Source organism: Caretta caretta, chromosome 8, assembly GCF_965140235.1.
Source record: "Caretta caretta isolate rCarCar2 chromosome 8, rCarCar1.hap1, whole genome shotgun sequence".
NCBI lineage: Eukaryota > Metazoa > Chordata > Testudines > Cheloniidae > Caretta > Caretta caretta.
In genome coordinates, this window is record NC_134213.1 from 29,261,058 (window position 1) to 29,273,343 (window position 12,286).

Genomic DNA, 12,286 nt, shown 5'->3' on the forward strand with positions numbered 1-12,286 from the left:
AAAGTCATGATTGAGACAGTATCTTGGTGTGATTTTACGTGAAGATTTCTGATACGTTTTCTCAGACTACTAAAGTGGAAATATGACTTGCATGTTCTGTGATGTGCTGACATGCATCTTGAAAGTATTATATGTTATTTTTACAGTGTTCATAAAATTGCTAGGTGCTTTCAGTGGGACTATTCCTGGTGCTAAGCACCTCTTAGTAGTATGCCTGGTATTAAGTAATACAGGATTAAGCACTAGATTAGTAAATTAGTATGTTTGAGAAAGGATAGATAGTAGCTAATTGTCTCCTCTGCTTTGCAAGTAAGTATTGCAGCTGGGCTAAGTACTATGTACAATAATATACAGCCAGTAGATGAGGAAGGTTATGCTTTCTGTTTATCTAGAATGTCACCAGTTGTATATGCATTAGCACCCTGATCATATTCTATACCCTTGCAGCCCAAGTTTTTTTCATGTAATTAAAGAACAGAGCCACATGATCAGCTCTATCTAGGTTACAAAACATCTGTAGTATGCCATCCACAAAGCTGTCTGTGTCTCTGGGGCATTTTTAGTTTCAAGAAGAATGTGCATTATACCAAGTGTGTGGGAAACAATGTGTAAAGGGTGAAACTTAACCCAGTGTGTAAAATGCAAATTCTCCATATGGAAAAATGTGACAAAGGATAAACAGAGGCATCTTGTTGGAGCTGACCCTTTGTAGCTGTGACTCTTTAACATCCTGAATCCATCCCAGCACAAAGCTGTTTTGTTAACGAGATGGTAAGTAATAGTTAAATAAAATATAGGAGAATCCCTGTCGACATAGCGCACTGTATTTGTTTACATTTTAGATTGAATGTGTGAAGTATTTCCAGAGGGAGATCTCTCTTTCTATCATTGCTGCATTTGTTTTGGTAAATATAGGATCATAGCAATTAAAGATGGAAAAATCTATTGAATCACCAAGTCTGCGCTCTGTAAAGGCAGTATGTGTTACCTCCAACACCATTATATCCACACATTCAAATACAGATAATGAGTTCCCTTTATCATAATAGGATAGTGGAGTTGTGAAATGACCACATAAAAATCTTCTTAAAATGTCAAAAGCTTTACAGAATTTTTTTTTAAATGCACTTCATTCACATTATGAACAGTCAAAGCTCATGGGTAATACAACAGCTGACAACAGGCTCACTTAAAATAATTTAAGCTTGTTTTTTGGGGCATGAGGAATAGATCTTTGAAGTGGTCCCTGATGATATCCCACTTGACCTTTGGAGTATCCCAAGAAAGTAATGAAGTTTTCCCTTGAATCAGACTTGTTTTTATAAGACACAGAAATAAGGATATGTTTAAATGTATGTGGATATACACCTTGCCTATCTCCAACTTAGCGCAAATGCTGCTGTTACACCTTTATTGTGCTTCATATCTGAAACCAACCTAGCTAAATCCTTTCTACAGGCTGTCTACCAGTTGCATATTTTAAACTTCTAAAGGTCAGAACTCAGGCCTTAAAGAGTGCACAGTGCACTTAATCTAAATATTTAGGTGCTCAGATGTTACAGCAATAGACACATTATAGGAATTCTGTATAGAATACAGAATAGAATATTGGCGCAAACACGCAGAAGGGATGCACAATGTAATCAACAATACCTGGGACAATTTGAGAGGCCTGCAAACAATGTGGCAAAAATGGTGAAAGGACCAATAAAAGTCTTCTCTCAAAATATTATTTATAACCTGAATATGTATGTTGAGAGATGATTGAGACTAAATGCTTGGATAATCACAGTGCATTAAATCTTAGGAAAACTCAGTATATGCCAACTGAAACTACTTCACCCATTAACCAAAAAATAAAAATAAAAAAGGATCCATTCACCTTTCCCCTCTTGTCATGTTGCAGTGGTAATAACAACTCCAGGTCAGATCATTTCCTGAAGATTAATGGCTCCCAGCTGAGTCTTAGGTACTAACTTCTCCCAGGCACTCATCATTTCCCAGGAAATGTCCTGCTCCATCATAGTCATTTTTTAATAAATGCATTATATCTGTCTGTTGCGCAACTCCAGGAAATCAGTTTATGAGCCACCAGCATCACCTATTAAGGAAGTTTTCATCAACTGCCCTATTCAAAATCAATGATGTTCCTATTTCCAGGGTAGCTCTTGATCTCACCCACACCTCATTAACTCTGCTACTTACATTCCCTCCTGGGCAATATTGTAGGTACAACATGGGGCAAAATCCTGGACTCACTGACATCAGTGGTAGAATGCCCATTAACTTTAGTGGAGCCAGGATTTCACCCTGGGACTTCATTTTAGGAACATAAGAGTTGCCTTACCAAATCAGAGCAGTCCAGAATTCTGTTTCAGATAGTGGCCTCCACCAGCTGTTTATAAGTGGAAGCAGTTCCACAGGATAATTATACATTGTGTTAAAAAAATAATAAATAAATACTAGTATTTCCTTTTGTCAGTTCTAAATGTACTGTCTTTGAGTTTCAAAGTAAGATTGTCCTATTTTACTTCTCTATATATTGATGGTACAATTTATATATATAATTTATACAGTGATTTTGTATACCTCTACCATATCCCCCCCTTAAATTAAACAGCCAGAGTCTCTTCAGTCACTCTTTTTATGATATTTGTTTCATGTTTCTAGTTAGTAATTTTCATCCCTTCCATTTCTGCTACATCTTTTTCAAGATAGGGTGATCCAAACTGAACTGTGTCCCATGCGAGGGCATACCTCTGATTTATATAAATGTCACTGGAATATTTTCCATATTTTCTATTCCATTCCACTTTGAGCAGAGATGTTCAATGAGCTGTCCACAGTGATGCCCAGTTTCTTTTCTTTCATTAATTTAAACCCCAGCAACGTGTATGAGTTGTTCAGATTATTCTTGCCAATTTGAATTATCTTGTGTTTAATGGTAAATCTCACCTGCCATTTTGCTGTGCATTCACCTAGCTCTGAGATCACTTTAAAGTTCTTCACAGACTTTTCTAGTCTTAATCTAAATAATTTTGTCTTCTACAGATTTCACCACCTCCTTGTTCTGTCCCTTTTTTGATAATTGGTAAACATATTAGTCTACACTGGTGCAGACTGGTAGAGACCTTTGGGGCCACCTTACTGTTAACCTTTCACCAAACTGAAAATTGCCCATTTATTTTTGCTCTTTATTTTCTGTTTCTTAGCTGATTTTGGCAGACTTCTATGAGTACTTCTTTTTCTTAATAGCCTCTTGTGAAGGACTTTTTCTGGACTTTCGAAAAGCCTTTCACAAATTACGTCAACTAATTCTCTCTTATCCAATATCTTGTTGACAGAGAATTCTAACAGATTACAGAGGCGTGATTTTTCCATAGCTAATCCAGTTGTAGTGGCTTGAAAATATTAAAATATGTATTGATTCTGGGCCAAATACTGTTCTCAGTGTCAACATTGTAAATTCAGACTAACTCAATTGGAGTTAGTCTGGATTTACATTGGTACAATAGAGACCAGAATTTGTCTAGAAAAACCTTAATTCACAACCATAGATTGTTTTCAAACACAGCTTATTGAGCAACTCAAAATGTTCTAAAAGATCAAGATCTGTTTCATGCCATATTTTAGCAAGAAGCTGCTGTATTAATAATGTCAACTAAATGAAGCCTATAACTATACACATGCTTATTTTGCTCTCATTAATTTATCTATTAGCTATGACCACGAAGGACGCTTGACCAATGTAACACGTCCCACCGGAGTGGTGACCAGCCTTCACAGGGAAATGGAAAAATCTATTACCATCGATATAGAGAATTCCAACCGGGATGATGATGTAACAGTCATTACCAATCTCTCCTCTGTGGAGGCTTCCTATACAGTGGTTCAAGGTACAAGAGTGTACTTTTCAGCACGTTAGACACAAACACCAATATCTCCCTAGTACTTTAAGGGAGCCATTCTCAAAAGATTCATATCATAAGTGCACTTTTGAGCAGGAAAAAGAATAACATAAGGTTCTTGGAGGAAACTCCCATACATGCTCTGTGAAAATGGCAGTTCCTCAGGTCAGGCAGGGGAAGTTTTGTCTACCCTAGTTGAGTCAAATACAGTATGATCATTACCTGTTGTAAATTGGCTCTGCTAATGCCTTTCATGTCAGGTTTACTTTACCCACATTCAGAGTGCATTGCACTCGATTGCAACGTTGGCTATGACTTTAGGGACAAAAAGGTGGATTCTTTACAGTGACGTAATGAACTTGTATAAACTATCTTAGTGTAAAATCCTAGCTGAGAAAAGTTGCAGGCAGTTTTTATCATAGTATAACTTGATGAGATCAGCCCTGTTGCCCTGATTTATCCAAGTTAATTCTTTCAAGTTAATGGAACTGCTTATTTGAATAAAATGCAGGATCAGGCCCTTTTCTGATGCCATGACCAAAAAAAATTGTGTACCATGTTTTCAATGCAGCATGACCACATCAGAGAATGCTGCCACAGCTGAGATACTGCAGAAGAAATCAGCAACAAAATGGTTAAATGTTACTTTGTGTGAAACTTTCTGACATGGACCAAACATTGTATATGACACAATGTAAACAGTCACAGTTACCGAAGATAGATTGAAAGGAGTTTAGTGGATGATGTTTTTTTAATTAAGAGATAATGTCACTGGAATAAGAACATTGTCACAGGACAATAGTCTCCTTCTGACGTATAAATGTCAACATTTATAGACTATTATCCTCTGACACCTCCTGTTCCAATGACTTTATTTCTGTTATACCAAATGATTAATTATGTAGATGCTGTCTTTTTGTCAGATGGATATTGATGCTTTGGTGAGCTGCGCACAACTGAAGTATTGAAAAGCTCCATTCTGATTGTCTTACAGAATAGAGCTGGCTGTGTCAACCAGTCAGAGAATAACATGGCTATAAAAGTACAGTTTTATTTTTATAACTTTTATCAGTAAGCGAAAAGGCCAGACATCTGATTGGCTAGCTTAGCTTCTTTATGGTGGGATAAAGAATGACACATACACACACAAAGGATTGTGGCTGCCAGCTTGTATTGTTTGGGTATCGCACCTTTGGGATTTAAAACTAATCTATAACACCGCACTGTGTAGTTGCTGGGAGGGCAGTTTTTAAAAGACTGAAAAAGGGATTAGTTGTTCACTTCTGACAAAAGATTCCAATGGTCTCTTTTTTACATCACAGCATTTAATAGGCTTGTTATTCATCCCACAGTTCAGTTAAAAAATATAATTTTCCCCTGAGTTTTGTTCCTTTTAGAAATGCATCCACATAAATTATGGCGCTGAAATACATCACTATGTTTTGATTTACAATTAAGAGTAAATGGAAAACAACAGTATAAACTTTAGCACCTCTGCAGGCTTGCAACATTAATACCATTGTTCTTTACATAAGTCAATAACATTAGTAATATCTACCATAGCACAATTCAGGCAGGCTTCATTTGAGATCAGTGGAAGTATCATGAAAACCTATTAAGTTGATGTTATCTTCTCTTTATGACTAAAGTTGCTAAATTTTGTTTTTTATTATTTTACTAGATCAAGTGAGGAATAGCTACCAGCTCTGTAATAATGGCACTTTGAGAGTGATGTATGCCAATGGAATGAGTATTAGCTTCCACAGTGAACCTCACGTCCTGGCTGGTACTGTGACCCCTACCATAGGACGATGTAATATTTCCCTGCCAATGGAAAATGGCTTAAATTCAATTGAGTGGCGCCTAAGAAAAGAACAGATAAAAGGCAAAGTGACGGTGTTCGGAAGAAAGCTCAGGGTAAGTGGAACTCACTGTTACAACAACAATCTTTTGTCCTGTATCTAGACCGTTTTCTACTCAAAATGATATTTTATTCAATTCTACTTCATAAAAATTAATAAGACAATGAAGTGGACTAGCATTGGTGACATTTTATGTATTTGAGAGGCCAAATAAACCTATGGAGTAGTCTGCTGTTACCAGTTATCAGAAGCTCCATCAACTAGAAGATTCAAAAGGAGGCTGGTAAAAAATACCGCATAGAGTCACTATAGTGGAATTGCCATCTTTCTAATGAGCTGTAATATCAAAATCCTGACCACTTGTTTTCTATCAATATACTGTGGAACTCTTCACAAGAGTTCTTCCAAACAAAATTCTAGTTCATGTAATTACATTCTACTAACCTAAATTCCCCCTGCAATTTCTCTGAGATAAAGTATTTATCTTTATTTCCTTTTGTAAACTGCAAGGCTGTGTTAAACAGCCACGATTTTCCCTCCCCCCTTCTTCCCCAAGGTGGCTAAAATTTCACTTTGGATGAAGTGGCCCCAGTATGTAGAGATTGAAAGGCACATTGGGATACTGGAAAGAAAAATATGGTGGGTCTCATCCAAAGCCCATTTAAGTCAATCAGAGACTTCTGTTGGCTTCATTGGGTATTGGATTAAGCTGTATATAGAATCCTAGAAATACAGAGCTGGAAGAGACCTTGAGAGGTCATCTAGTTCAGCCCCCTGCACTGAGGCAAGACTAAGTAAACCTAGACCATCCCTGACAGGTTTGTCTAATCTGTTCTTAAAAGCCTCAATAGATAGAGATTCCACAACCTCCCTTGCAAGCCTGTTCCAGAGTTTAAGAACCCTTATAGTTAGAAAGTTTTTCCTAATATCTAACCTAAATCTGCTTTGTTGTAGATTAAGCTGATTACTTCTTGTCCTACCTTCAGTGGATCTGGAGAACAATTGATCACAGTCCTCTTTATAATACCTCTTAACATATTTGAAGATTGTTATTGTGTCCCCCCTCAGTCGTCTTTTCTCAAGACTAAACATGCCCATTTTTTAATATCTCCCCATAGGTGGGGTTTTCTAAATCTTTTATCGTTTTTGTTGCTCTCCTCTGGACTCTTTCCAGTTTCTCCACATCTTTCCTAAAATGTGGCATCCAGAACTGGACCCAGTACTTCAGCTGAGGCTTCACCAGTGCCGAGTAGAGCAGGACAGTTACCTCCCATGTGTTAAATACAACACTTGTATTAATACACTTCAGAAGTATATTAGCTTTTTTTCAGCTGCATCACATTTTTCACTCTTTTTCAATTTGTGAGCCACTATAAGCCCTAAATCCGTATCAGCATTACTACCACCTAAACAGTTATTCCCCATTTGTAGATGTGCATTTGTTTTTTTCCATCCTGAATTAAGTATTTTGCACTTTTCTTTATTGAATTTCATCTTGTTGATTTCAGACCAATTCTTCAATTTGTCAAGATTGTTTTGAATTCTAATCCTGTCCTCCAAAGTGCTTGCAACCCCTCCCAATTTGATGTCAACCTCATTTTTTATAAGCATACTCTCCTCTGTTATCCAAATCATTAATGAAAATATGGAACTCTGCCAGACTCAATATTGACCTGGAGGGACCCTCTAGACCAGGGATTGGCAACCTTTGGCAAGCAGCCCACCAGGGTAAGCCCCCTGGCGAGCCAGGGTAGTTTGTTTACCTGCTGCATCTGCAGGTTCGGCCAATCACAGCTCCCACTGGCTCCGGTTCACTGCTCCAGGCCAATGGGGGCTGCGGGAAGCGGCGTGGGCATTGGCCTGGAGCAGCGAACCGCGGCCAGTGGGAGCTGCGATCGACCGAACCTACATACGCAACAGGTAAACAAACCGATCTCTGCTCTAGACACACCCTCCCAGTTTGACAGTGAACCACTGATACCATACTCTTTGAGTATGGTTTTTCAAACAGTTGTGCACCCACCTTACAGTAATTTCTTCAAAGCATTATTTCCCTCATTTGTTATGGGGATGTCATATGAGAGAGTGTGAAAAGCCTTCCTAAAATTGAGAGATATCACATACTACTTCCCTATCCACTAGGCTAGTAACCCTGTCAAAGAAAGAAATTATCTTCATTTGGCATGATTTATTCTTGACAAACCTGTGCTGGCTATTCCTTATAATGCTATTATCTTCTCGGCGCTTACAAATTGATTGTGTAATAATTTGTTCCAATATCTTTCGAGGTATCAAAGTTAGGCTGACTGGTATATAATTCTCCAGGTCCTCTTTGTTCCCCATTTTAAAGATAAGTACTATGTTTGCCATTGTCCAGTCCTCTGGGACCTCACCCATCCTCCCTGAGTTCTTGAAGATAATTGTTAGCAGTTCCAAGATTGTTTCACCTAGTTCCTTAAAGAATTGCATAAAGTGTTCTTATCATTAGATATTATACAGTGAATCAACTGCTTAGTTATTTGCAGAGAGAAATAAGACAGGAGATGTCACATTTTAACATTCTCCTGGTGTTTAGTGGTTAGCAAATTCTCAGCACTGAGTTATCAGTAGTTCTCCCTGTTTTCTTTATGCTGTCTGTATCTTCAGAGTTGCATGCTCCTGTATTTTTTTAAAAGACAAAAACTGGAATGAGATTAGCAGCTAAATCCTTAATGACTGGATTTCAGGACTGTGTAATTGATTTTTGATATGCTGTAGTGAAGAAGTTGATTATAAGTATTAATCACTCCTTTTCTAAGATAAATCAGCTCTGCATTTTGACTAGGTCTTCAAAACAAAAATAAATGAGGCCCTAAAATAAAATGGCTATAATCCTTACTCTAAATATTAAAAATTTAATAGAGGTATTTGTGGTAATTACCTGAAGTTAAATGCACAAATCTTAGAGCTGAATCCTTGCCAGAGTTAGATTTTCTTCCATCATGTTTATGCAAACCAAAACACAGCTTTATCTAGCAACACCTCAACATTTAATTGTCTGGTGTTAGTTCCTGTAACAATAATCACATATCCATTTAGCTCTTTTAAATGGAAATTACTATGAGATTATAGCAGGTTGAGGGGACTGAAAATGCAATTTGAAAATGAGGGAGAAAGCGTAGAATTTATTTGCATTTCATTTATTTTAATTCACCTTTGTAGACTGTTTAGTGAATGAAATAAAAGCAACTGTATTGGAAAATTGTGAGGGAGCAGGTGGGATGCAAGGGAGACAAGGAGATGCAGCAGTGTGGGATAGATGAAGGGAGGGCACAAGAGATAATGAGTTATAGATTCCATGGGTATTTACACTCTCACATCTCTCAGCTGAGGCCTAAATTTGAGACAGAGACACAGAACCAGGTGCATGTGAAAGGCATTAGTCCAGGAGTCTGTCCTTGTATGTGATTAATTTCTTAAAGCAAATACCATTTTCAATATTAAATCTCCCTCTGAAATTTCACATGTAAATATTAGCCATGATTGAAGTGAGATAACATCAGCTTTGTTTACGGGACACAGGTACGTTTCAACCTCAAATTTAAAAGCCTCTTTCTTGAGGACTCTCAATTGAGAGGTCAGATGCAGTCATTCCCTGATTGTTGGTGCTCAGACACTATGTGATGGGTGCCATACAAAACCATACATCCATACTTCATTGGTGTGTTGTGTGCTATCAGCATTCTCATCGCAACCTGATACATCCACATTCTTCTGGGCAGAAAACTCCTGCTGCTCAACATGCAACTATCCACTTACAGTTCATCACATCAGCATTATGGTAGCAAAATACTGTATTAGTAATTCTGTAGTTTATCCCAACCAGGGTCATGGGGTGTTGTTGAGCATAACATTGCACCATTAGAGATACGAGCTTTGTCTCTGTAGTTTATCCCAGTGTTCACATGATTTATGAATTTTTGAGCACTTAACGTCAACCTAACTCTCCTATTTGCACTCCCTGAGTGGAAAAGAGAAGGGGCCATTAATGCTAATGGCAGGAGCAACGTCATGGTAGGGCTAGGATGTAGCTCTCCCCCGAGCACCAGCTTGTAACTAGGGCAAGAGCATGCTACACCTTCTCTAAAGGTTTAACAAGGGCCCCAGTGAGCACGGTGGCTGTGGAGGCATTATCCCTGCTCTTGCCTATGCCAGCATAAAGCTCCACTGCTCGTAGGGAAACCTCTGCCTTAGTAGGGGTCAGGACTAAAGAGCCATAATTAAGCCTATATAGGAAAGTGTCTACTGTTTTTTATATTAACCAATTTATGTCAGGTATTGTTGTTTACTGATACATTCAGTAGTGTATTGAATGTTGTTCAGGCAATTAAATACAGAACCCAGAGAGAGAGATTACACTTTCTGGTTTGTTTGTTTTTGTTTTGTTTTTGTATACACTGTAATATCACTCAAGTGAATTTTGCTGGAAGAGCCATTAACCAACGTCTAGAAGGGCTCTTCCCTATTGTGACTTACACAGCAACAGCGAAAAGAAGCAGCAGATGTGTGTGTAGGTAGCAGAACAAAAGAAAAATAGCTTGCTAGATAATCTTCAGTCATGATAGTCATATAGTGTTGTTAGCGTTCCCCGAAGGAGTGGGAGTTAGTCATTTTGTTTGGGTTTCTATATAATTAATATGACATTACAATTATACTCTGTGGTGTTACTTATTTTACAAATGAAAGCGAAGTTACTGAATTATCAAACAGGTGCTTCTTTATTCTCAGAATAATGTTTTTGTGTAGCTATTCTGGTGTATAATTGTTCAGAAAGCTGGTACTTCAACTCACTGTGACAAAAACCTAGTAACCTTTGTAAAGTAGATTTGGCTTCCTTCTGAGCAAAAACAGAGCCCTTAAAGTCAAGTTTACTGGCAAAGGCAGGGTGCAGGATACAGCTGCTGTGATGAGGCAAAAATGTCAAACTGTTTATAAAGATGCAAAACTCTTAAAAGAGCTGAATTTTCAAACAATTGGTTTCGCCTCACTCCCTCCACACAAAAAACATCCAAGAAGGCAGGCGATCACCATTTCTCCTACACATAAAGATAACAGAGGAACAAGAGCTGGTTATGGGGTTTTGGTGCTTGGTGAGGACTTCCGGAGGTTCAAACAGCAACTCCCACCACTGGCTTTATAGGATCATAAATTTCAGTGTTGATGATGGGATTTTGTTGCTCTTGTATGTTTGAGCATAGCAACATCACTTACTGATGGAAACCCACAGTGCAACATATAGCAATAGAGAATTTATGATCTAGTAATTTTAGGTCTAGAAGGAGAAAAGACCTTTAAGAACATCTTGGAAACTTTTAAAAACCCTGTAATTAGGATAATTATATACAAAAATAATCTAAAATTCCCTCTAATCCTCACAGACGCATATGACTAATAGGAATTTATTAGCCCAATTTATTTGAGGAATTCACCAGGAAAGTTTTTTTCATAATTTAGCTACTTTGGAAAGAATTGAAATTTTGGAGCTATGCTAGAATTTTCCTTTAATTTTACAGACAGATGTCTTTAATATAACAAGCAGGTACCCTCTATTTTCCCCAGCAGCTCTTAAAGTGCAGGGTCTCCATGGACATTTGATATGTACACAGATTTTGCACTCACAAAAATGGTGGCCACTTCTGAAAGTTTGCCCTCTATGGCTGAGTTCTGCTTCCAAGACTTCCTTTCTACTAAAACTTTGAATAAGGAATAAGATGGAGCATTTCCTTTCCTAATTTTTTTTCTTAACTACTACTGTTGTCTTCACATCAGAGCTAGTCTATTTGTCAATATCAAAACCTTCTGTGGGAAATCCCACATGAAGAGCAATTTCTAAGAGTTACTAAAGAAATGAAAACTGTGTTAAAAGAGCTGAATTTTATTAACTGGAAAATATCACACTGAGAAAAACGTACGATAATTTAAAAAAGTTCTTATGAACACAAAATTGTATTAATTTTAAAATTGCTTTTTATAGAACTGAATTCCTACTGAGTGGGTTGGGATGGGAATTGGGCTTACTCTGCCAGTGAAAATAATTCAGAATAACTTTTATGTCCTCTAGGAAGGCTCAGGATTAATTTACATATTGTTTGATGTGCAGTTTAAATTTGGATAAGAGAAAATGTTGCTTAATCAAACCTACTGTAAAATATAAGATGAAGAACAAAAATTCCCAGGAACAGATGAATACTTCTTAGGTAGTCCTTGCTGTCAAAAGATATCTAATTTAAAGACTTCTATTTTATTAATGGTGCGTTCACAATTAAATTACTTAAGAAGCTTTATTAGATTACAGTGCTGGCCTGGATTTTCTGTGGTTGGCCTCCAGTGAGTATACTGCTTTATCTTTCTTATAGCATTTGCAGTAGTGAACGCTATAGTTGAGGTTACATATACAATTCTTACAACCCCTTGTTCTCGTATGTTCACAACTTTCCAAAAATGTTTCCTGTGGGACTGAAACTTTTCATGCTGTGT

General features: G+C 37.5%; 1 protein-coding gene across 6 annotated transcripts in view; it reads left to right on the forward strand.

Annotated features, from left to right (window-relative positions):
* Positions 1-12,286, forward strand: part of TENM2 (teneurin transmembrane protein 2) — a 2,093,216-nt gene that overhangs the window by 2,068,649 nt on the left and 12,281 nt on the right. For all 6 annotated transcript variants that reach the window (XM_048860042.2, XM_048860041.2, XM_048860043.2 and 3 more), the window contains 2 exons: positions 3,721-3,896; positions 5,590-5,825. In XM_048860042.2, coding sequence (XP_048715999.2) covers positions 3,721-3,896; positions 5,590-5,825 — 412 coding nt within the window. The remainder of the gene's footprint in view (positions 1-3,720; positions 3,897-5,589; positions 5,826-12,286) is intronic.